At 34.3% G+C, this 9,610-nt stretch overlaps 1 protein-coding gene across 2 annotated transcripts; it reads right to left on the bottom strand.

Annotated features, from left to right (window-relative positions):
* Positions 1 to 163: 163 nt before the first annotated feature.
* Positions 164 to 8,856, bottom strand: LOC110723423 (protein arginine methyltransferase NDUFAF7 homolog, mitochondrial-like). Of its 2 annotated transcripts, none has more exons than XM_021902781.1 (10): positions 8,617 to 8,856; positions 7,120 to 7,181; positions 5,911 to 6,054; positions 5,672 to 5,782; positions 5,348 to 5,552; positions 3,355 to 3,413; positions 1,975 to 2,027; positions 1,662 to 1,884; positions 1,041 to 1,149; positions 164 to 843 (listed from the first exon to the last, which is right to left on the bottom strand). In XM_021902781.1, the coding sequence occupies exons 3-10, from the start codon at positions 6,019 to 6,021 to the stop codon at positions 578 to 580; spliced, it is 1,137 nt and encodes a 378-aa protein (XP_021758473.1). In that variant the 5' UTR covers positions 6,022 to 6,054; positions 7,120 to 7,181; positions 8,617 to 8,856; the 3' UTR covers positions 164 to 577. The 2 variants fall into 2 exon arrangements, with proteins under 2 accessions (XP_021758473.1, XP_021758472.1); XM_021902780.1 differs by lacking the exon at positions 8,617 to 8,856 and adding an exon at positions 7,298 to 8,563.
* Between the last annotated feature and the right edge of the window lie 754 nt (positions 8,857 to 9,610).

The raw sequence follows: 9,610 nt of genomic DNA, 5'->3' as shown, positions 1-9,610 counted from the left end.
AAAAAAAACGTAAAAAAGTGAGACTGTAGAATAAAGTTGAATAATCTATGGATATTTATATTGAGTATAATATAAAATACTACATATACATTACTGGGTGAAAAGGTATAGTATAGTGAGGCAACATGGTACAATGAAAATTGTAAGCCAGAAATGGATAATGTAAAAATTGTAAACTGAACAGAACAAAGAAAATGAACAAAGGTAGAATACATGATTTTGTACCTTATATCAAATTGAATGACTTCATAACATTCTTTTGATTTTTGAAGTTCCACAGAACCTCATCCACAATTGTAGGAGTAACACGTACTAATGTACTCAGCATTGTTCTGATAAGAACAATTAGAGGATTTTCTCAACCTTTATTTTTCACAATTTCAATCCCACTTTCGCACAAATAAAATTGTACAATTAGGAAAGGCAGCTCAAAAACAATAAAGTTATAAATGCTGGTTGAATCACACTCGTTATCTGAAACTGCATCACGAAGAAAAAAATGGAATGCAGCCTACTTGAAAGATAAACCAATCACCTCACATCTCTATACTACTTCACTATGAGTGTCATTTCTGCTTCATTGAAATGGAATAGGAATGCCTTGATTCTTGTTGACAATAACCATAGCTAAATATCGTGTACCCATACCAATAGGCACCTTGTCTTCAGGACCCTCCCAGAAAGGGGCTTCTCCTTCACCCACCAGACGCCAATATCCTGCCTGTAACAACTCTGCCTGCTCTTCTGTTTCACAGTTCTGTATCAAAGTTTCAACTCTGAAATTTATACCGAGAGAGCCCAAAAACTGTGACTGGGTGATGGGACCGTAAACAGAAACGTTATCTGAAAAGGAAAAAAAAATAATAAAAGAAGTTAGTGTACAGAACTTTTAGCTTGATTTTGTCATTTATCTTAACCTGGCATCCGGTACCCTATAAGAAAGAAAAAGAAAATATCTGACAGGCACACCCAAACCAGTTATCAACACAAATAAGAGGCAGCAAGGGAGAAGTACACATGGAAGAATTTTTTTTATCTACCTGAGGCCTCCCCAGCAGAGTGGCGAATTGCTTCAAAATCAACATAAGCACTGAGATCTGCAGTTCCAGGTACATCAAGGATAGGTACAAATTTATGTTTTCGAATTGCCTGCATAAGGGAACCATACGTTATTTAGTAGTGATTTAAGTCCAAATTTTTGTAGCTTCATGCATCTATGTAAAACAGACATGATACTTAGTGGACTGCTAATTCAACTTGCAACATTGCTACGCAAATGTAGCTGCTCCACCTCAGAACTTCATAAGATTTAAAATATTTCAAGTTAAAAGTATTATAAATTCCAACAAAGAATCACGTTTTTACAACACACCATAAAAAGTTTGAAACCATGAAATGTTCAATCTAACTCAAAGGCTAACCCATAAGACCATAACAAGGGCCAAGCCAACCTTGGATATTCTTTTAAAAAAACTAGAAGCTACTCTAATCATGGTATGCAGACCAAAACAATGGTTTATACGAAGTAGATCTTAATGTACCGGTCATCAAACTAAAAGAAGTAAAGAGGCACAAAGAATAAAATGTGGTCATCATACATGGCTTAGAACAGATAAGAAATCACTTAAATAATATCATAATATGGCTACAGAGATTAGCACCTGAAGACTATCAGAAATTATTCCATTCAGACCATAGTCTATGATAAGTGCTCCACCGCCGTCAGAGCTTATTCTTTTAGAAATGGATTCAGTCAGTTCCATTGCCTGTGGGCAAATCTCAATTTGGTTAAGCTTGTCTACTTCCTCTTTCACAGCCCACTTGCAGCGCTTTGCAAGAAAAACAGTTGCAGGTGTAGGCGCAGGCGAGAGAACAAAGCGAAACCTAAAGAACAATAATGCACAGAGCAACATATAACTAGAATTTCAAAAAATGCTAAAGCATTTGGTAGTATCATAAATCTGGAAGTCTTACGCTGAATCTTCTTCTATGTCAACCATTTTCTCACACCAGCCACGAGAAGCCCTCTGCAGATGGATTCAAGATTAAACGAGTAATGTGAATAGAATTACCCCAAAATTAAATAAAAAAAACTGCTTATATCTAAATTGCATATGGTTCAGAATAGTAAAAGAAAAGTGAGGTAACAAGAACAGCTTGAAGAATGTCAATCATGCTGCACAAATGATAGAAAGGTAATGAAAATCATGTTAGACATTTCCCTAACAGCTGCAGCACACATACTTCTTCAAAAATAAAAGAGATGAGTCTTTTCAACCATGCTTCCTCATAGCAGCTAAATTTGGATGGGTTACTAACTTACCAATGTTACCATAATACCATATTACACCAGACTTCAAAGCTTAATTTTGCACTTCTCGACAAATTTAATCTTTTTCCTTGTTCTAGACAGTTATTTCATTCTGGGAAATAAAGAATTTATTCTTCTTAGCTCTTGGGGTCAGGAATTCCTACACAAGTTAAGCGACACAATAAAAGCTTTTTCTATTCCTTTTAGTAATCAATTTATGTATCGGATTTCATTCGCCCCAAGGTTGGGAACTACTGATTAGCTCTATCTACAAAAATTTGGATTTGACCATAACGATAAATCGAGTCTTTATATAAATCGTATGATACTATATCAGAAGTGCATTTATCACCTCTAGCCTCTTGAGACATATATTTGATTTTTAATCCTTAATCCACAACCATATCACACTCTTCCAGTTAAATTCTGTCATTTTTACCAGACAGTACATATAATAGCACCCCCCCCCTCCCCGCCCCTACCCCAATTCCCTGTATAAAATAAGTGAAAACTAAGTGTTTTGGTCACCTTAGTCTTCTTTTGTAAAGCAGAAATTACATAACGAAATAGAAATTAGACATGATGATTGATCTTTTTTTGCCCTCTGTTCATGGGCGATGCTCCTCTCTCTACTAATTCAAAATTGAGAAAATATATTGAAATATCTTGTGATTACTTAAAGCTGATTCTTTTCAGCTTTACACTAAAATCATTACACTTTTTTTAGTCAAATATTATAAATTTAAAAATTATAATAAATTTCTCAAAACAACATTCACATATAGAATAGCTGAATATAAGCTTGAAGACTTGAACTGGCGCTTATGTATCTGAGAGAGAGACGGAGAGAATTAAAGAGCACCAAAATAGGGGGTTCCAAAACCATCATTTACAAGTTAGACTTGACACAATAGCACATGATAACTGTAAGCATAGCTAATGTTACATCCTCAAAAAAGACCCATGGACTTTCTGCCATCCACCACAACAGAACCACAACAAACCAGGAGATAATGAACACGAGAGGAAGTAACAAAACCAACCTGAAACTGATGAATAGGTAAAGCATCATAAAACTCGTGGGCAATGATGATTGTTGGCACTGAAGAAAAAGTAAAAGATAAGGTCACACAAAGCACATTGTCACTTACAATCAGAAAGAACTTCAGTGAGCTTCAAGGTAATCATAGATTTTGACAAGTTGGTATGTTATGCTCAGCTCCTTTTAGCTTTATATAAACCATCTAGCTTACACTCAGATTATAAATTGATAGAAGCTGGTCATTCTTCTTCAATTATATTCTAATATCTAATCCATGTATACAGTTTATTTTTACATCTGTATAAAGTCAAATACTTAGGTAAGAAAACTAAGCCTACATCTTCTTGTTTAAATGTATTCCCAAACATCGAAAGCATCAAGAAATAACTCTTACACATACAGAAGTCATTATAGTTTTAGTAATACAAATAAAATATTGCAAGTAATCCAGAGTCATATGAAATATTAATTGCAAGTAATCCAAGGTTTTATAACCTACATATGAAATATAACACAACCAAATTGGCTACACAATCATTCTTTTGGCACTTGGGTTTCCACGGTAAACTCTTTCTTGTTTTAGTTGCTTACTTGTTTTTGCTCTTCGTTATTATTGATTGTCAATAATTACATTCAAGTTAGCATAAATTTTAATCCTTCCACTCATCCATTCTTTTTTATTGCAACATTTAGGTTTCTATACTATTAAAATTTGAATATTAATTAAGAAAAATAATAATCATATAGGGCCTTGTTAGAACCTTCAATATATACATATTTAAAAATAAATTTCTAAAATTAAAAAAATTTAATGATATTAATGGCTAAACTTGTGCTTTGACAAGCAAGAAACTCTAAATGTTGCAAAATATAAAGAAGAAATGCAGTAAATTCCAATGACTAGAATGAGTAACATGTTAACACATCCTAGCTATTCCTCCAAGAGCTACTCAAAATCACTATGTGCCATAGGAGCATGATTTTTAAGAAGCACCAAAACCACTTCCCCGACTATAAAGTCATAAATCACTAAAACCCAAATTAGCTTTCCTTATATCAACGCACTAATTCCCCCAATCATGAAAAAAAAGAAATAATGGACCGAAATTACTATAAATTTCATTTTTTCTCATTGTGTTTCCTGCCATAAGTATTATTAAACAAATCAAAACTAGAATACAAAGGTTTTAACGCTCATTAAAGATCATAAAAAAAAAAAAAAAGAACAAACACATCATTACCATTGTTCCTTTTTTTTTAAGATGTAAAGCTCTTCAACAAATTGCTCATCATGATTCCATAATAAACCAATTGATTATAAGTAAAGTAGCCCAACAATCTTATATGTTAATCATTCGCCCTTTATTTCTTCAATGTGGGACAAGTTCACATGAGGGTTATTTTTCTAACGCTTCCCTGAGCCCATATAAGCTTAGCAAGCTTACATTACTAATCGAAAGATTTATAGATGGATTGCCCATCAACCTTATTTGTTAGTCATTCGCCCTTTGTTTCTTCAATTTGGAACAATTAATCCCAACATGTGGGTTATCATCCTAACAATGACCAAATTGCTCTTTATTAATTTGACCTCATACTGCATATCGTTAACCACCTATCTTGCATTTAAACGCCTCGGAGCAAATCAAATTTCATCTCAAATATAATAACTCAGTCAAGTCTGTGTACATGCTTTCTAGAACAACAAAATTAATGCATCCAGAAGATCCAACTATAAAACTATTGCAATGTTCACCTAAATGGATTTAGGTCCCAGTTTGACCCAAAAAAAGAAGAAAAATGTAAGCTCACGAGACCAAACAAGCTGCAAATATTCCAATACAGTATCGATAGGTCAGTATCAATAGGTCAAAATTTGAGAGGCCAGATCTACGGGTAGATAATAGATATATCATAGATAGATAAATATATTTAAATATAAATAAATGAATAGATAGATAGATATAAATAAATAATAGCATAAGACTCTGTACCTCCTGATGGAACCTGCTCAAAAGCAGCATGCCATGCTACAGGGGTTCCAGCTATTTGGCTAACTGTCTTTTTCTCTCCGCTTGATGATGTATCATCTTCATCTAAACACTTCAAATTGCGGTGTTGTAGTTCCTTCAGAGTTGGGCTGCACTCAACTAAATGTATGTGTAGAGATTCTGTGAAATTCTTGAACTTAGATGCACCCTACATGCATAAATTACAGTGCTTTATTACTAAATTCTGCTGAAATTTCTTAATTAATCTTCTCCAGATTGCTTGACCACGATTAGAATTTTAAGAGGGCAATGCTAATATGGACTTACTCGAAGAAGATCAACCATAAGAGTACCCCTTCCTGGACCAAGCTCTACTAAATTAACCTTACTAGGTCGGCCCATTTGCTCCCAAAGACACATGGCCCATACACCAACCATCTATAAGCAGTGATACAAGATGATCAAAATAATTATCAATCAAACTTGCATGAATGTAGTCAACAAGACAGTGCATGCATCATCAGGATATCTAGCGTTTGCATAAATGAGTATGGTTATTGAGTTACCTCCCCAAACATCTGGCTCACTTCAGGAGAAGTAACAAAATCACCTTCTGCTCCAAATACATCACGATTTATGTAGAATCCAGCCTTTGGATTCGTAAGAACTTCCTCCATGTACTCAGCCACAGAGATAGGACCTCCACGAAACTACAAAGCGAAGAGTAAATGAACATGCATTGAACTTCAATAAAGCCGCAGTTGATTGAACATAAGTGTAACTGACTCACAGGACAAATTTTTTCAGTGCAACCCGTTCTCGGTAAAAGTTTATGCGTGGCAAGCGTTTAATTATCAGCGGTGCAAGTCTTGTAACAAAATGTTGGTTTTCATTTTTGGGCAGGCACATACAGAGTTACAGGTATAATTAATTTAATGTGGGAGGCAGAAGATGATGAGATATACTTGACAGTTAGTTTATATGGTTAATCAATGGGTTGACGAAAAATTGCGAGCTATAAAGAGAATTTACAATTTCAGAATTTCCCAAAATTGTCATAGTCATGCTCAATGTCATTGACAAGCTCTCTTTTCGCACTAATTTAAGTTTGCTCTCCACCTGTAAACATTTTTTTTTTTATCACTGAGCAAGTATGCTCATTGATGAAGTACTACACTAAGAAGCCCAATTCCAATGTTAGCTTTAGCACAAAGTAATTCAATTCTTCATAGCAAAACAGTAATTCCTTAGACCGAAAGACACACAATATAAATCGCAAAGTACTCAATGAAATAATTTTATCGGAAAATGCTCTCAAAACAGTTCTTGCATTCTAATGCATTTAGTTATAGATCAACTTCAGGAACTTGATTATCATTTCTTTGTTCAATCTTCACATTAAACAAAAAAATACACACCTACCTATCTGTGAAAGGACTCTTCAAATCAAACAGAAACAACGAGCACAAAATCCAATTTTTTTTATCAAACCACATTAAGTTAATTAGATCATAAGAAAGCACACTTTAGAGGATGCCAACTAACATGGCTAATTGTACTATAAGGAGGCCATGAGGTGATACGGTGTTACACAAAAAAAAAAACTCAAGATCAAATCCCGTCTACATCACTATCCGCTGATGATGGAAAAAGTTACATCAAAAACAAGGAAGCACACATTTGCCAACATAAATTACATTCTGGAAAATACTACAGTAAGTAGCAGGACTAATATCAATCAACAAGAAAAACAAAGAAAAAGAAAAATGGGTAACCTTAATTATGCTTTTTAGATGCTTAACAAGCTCGGAATCCGAGGTTGGTTCATGAGAATGCTCTGCCACACAAAAAACCATTGCAAATCAACACAAACCCAACTCCAAAAATCAAATTCAAAACAAAATACAAACTAAAACTAAACACAGTAGTCAAAAACAATGAAGAAATTAGTACCAGGAGGGTTGCAAAGACCAGAACGATCGATGGAAATGGTGGGGTTTGAAGTTGAACGGGTTTCATTAGGATTGCCCGCAACATGTTCGACAAAATTCCCAGATGAATTTTGTGAAGGTGAAGATGAAGATGATGAGAAAAAGTGAGAGAAAGATGATGAAGAGTGAGGAGAGAGGAAAGGGCGGAGTTTCAATGCCCTTCTCAGCATTTTTATTCGACTAAGAAGTAGAAGAAGAAGAAGACTTGCGAGCTTTTTGAAGAGTTAATGGTGGAAACGTCTAGTTTTTTTTTTTAAAAAAAAAGTTTATATTTTGAAAAGAGAATTTCAGATGGTAGAGCACTCGCTTAGCATGCGAGAGGTACGGGGATCGATACCCCGCATCTCCACTAAACATTTTTCATATTTTGGCAAGCACTTCTCTACACTTTAACCCTAATATTTTTTGGCAATAACACTAACCCTATTATATTTGAGAATTTGTTAATGCAATGACTAGATGTTTGTGATTTCACAATTGGAAAAAAAAAAAAAAATTGAATTCATGAGTTATGAGTTTTGTACCTAATTGGTGTTTGTTTACATAACACATTAATGGAGAAATTCAATGGGAGAGGAAAGAACTCAATTTAAATGAAGATCGGAGATGAAGGTCTAGGTATTCTAATGTACTGATTTGACTACATTTTGACCACATTTTAAGGAAAAAAAAATCTTATTACGCTATCCAATTGGATCTTGTTAAGCTTGTCTCATAGTGTATTTTTCAAATACTTTTCATAATTTTTTTTTACGCAATGAAAGATATCTAGTAATAAGTGAACGAGAATGACATTTTTTTTCTCTTTTGAATCAAGGAATCATAAATTTTTATTTAGTCTAAACTAATTTTAAGAAGAATAAGTTAGGGATGTCAATGAGACAAGTCGAAGGTGAATGACACTTCTACAATCATCCCCACCTAAAAATTCTATACGCATCCACACCCCTCCACCTATGGTAGGTACATGACCTACATCCATCTCGACCCTTCCACCCCACTTGGATGTCAATACGAGCCACACACTTGCTAATTTGAGAATATACAAGTTTATCTTCATGATAAACAAATTGTGTTTATCGTGAGAATATAATTGTCAATCTATATACTTAAGTCTGGCCGGGTAGCCTTGTAATTTCAACGATAAGGGAAGTTAACAACATTAATTTCATAAAGAACTCCGTTAATAGTGGAAAAGCTTCAATAGAAATTTTAGAAGCTTCAATAACAGAAAAAGTGAAACTCAAAATTAGCTTTAATGGAGGAGGATAACACCCTTACCCGTAAGGGTTCACCATGCCCTTAATTTTACCCTTTTTCCATAGAGTTTTCGTTTTATTTGACGGCGAAGCCGCCGGAGATGGTGGTGTTGGTGGAAGGGATGTACATCGCAGAAGGAAGAAGAAGATGGATGAAGAAGGAGAAATCAGTTTCAATGGAGGAAGCAAGAGGATGAAGGAAGAAGTTGGGTAACGCCGTTACTTTTACAACTTGAAGAAATGGACAGGTAGAAGCAACTATGTCAAAGAAAATATTTTTTTACGACTAGATAAACATTCTATGTTTATCATGAAGATAAACTAGGACTCCCCATGCTAATTTCTACAATTTTTTAACCAAAAAAATTAATATAATACCACAAAGTAACAACCAATGGGACACAACTGGTTCCTAAAACTTTGGAATTGAAATCACCGGGTAACGGTTCCGATTTCGGGTACCCAATTATATATAAAATTGTTGAACTTAAAATAACTATTGCAAATAAATAATACTCCATCATCCGTTCCTTTTTGTTTTTTGTATTTCCATTAAGGTGTTTCTTTTGATTCATCCTTTACATTTAGTATCTTTTCTATTTTAGTCATAAATAATGGATAAATTACCTTTCTCTACAATTAACATACTCAATAAAAAATTGTCAAAAATAAGCCAACTTTCACATGGTTAGCTCAAAATAAGCCAACCTTTTAATTAACTTAAAATAATCAAGTCAACCTTTATAAGATATATACCCAAAACGAGTCATGACCTAATGTTTATGGAGGTAACCGGTTATTTAGAATCAGTATGCCATGTGTCGCAAACTCACAATATGAGTGGTGCATTTAAAAATTTTAATTAAATTAACTATTTATCTTTAGAGAAATTTCCATCAGCTCCCACCTAACGAAGAACAACCCCTACGCTATGCCGACCAGAACTCACCTCCAGCAACCGCCGATCATCCCTCACCCGGCCACCACCGATTCCTTTCCCTTTCTCCCCTCACCCA

The sequence above is a fragment of the Chenopodium quinoa genome, unplaced genomic scaffold (genome assembly GCF_001683475.1).
Source record: "Chenopodium quinoa cultivar QQ74 unplaced genomic scaffold, ASM168347v1, whole genome shotgun sequence".
Classification (NCBI taxonomy): domain Eukaryota; kingdom Viridiplantae; phylum Streptophyta; class Magnoliopsida; order Caryophyllales; family Amaranthaceae; genus Chenopodium; species Chenopodium quinoa.
The sequence above is the reverse complement of the archived record's forward strand: the minus strand, read 5'-3'. Positions and strand labels throughout refer to the sequence as shown.

Coding starts and splice junctions, on each gene's coding strand:
- LOC110723423 (XM_021902780.1), bottom strand. CDS start 7,505: ATGCTGAGAAGGGCATTGAAACTCCGCCCTTTCCTCTCTCCTCACTCT. Junction 6,055..7,119: donor ATCTAAAAAGCATAATTAAG/GTTACCCATTTT, acceptor TTCGCTTTGTAG/TTTCGTGGAGGTCCTATCTC. Junction 1,150..1,661: donor TAATTTCTGATAGTCTTCAG/GTGCTAATCTCT, acceptor TCCCTTATGCAG/GCAATTCGAAAACATAAATT.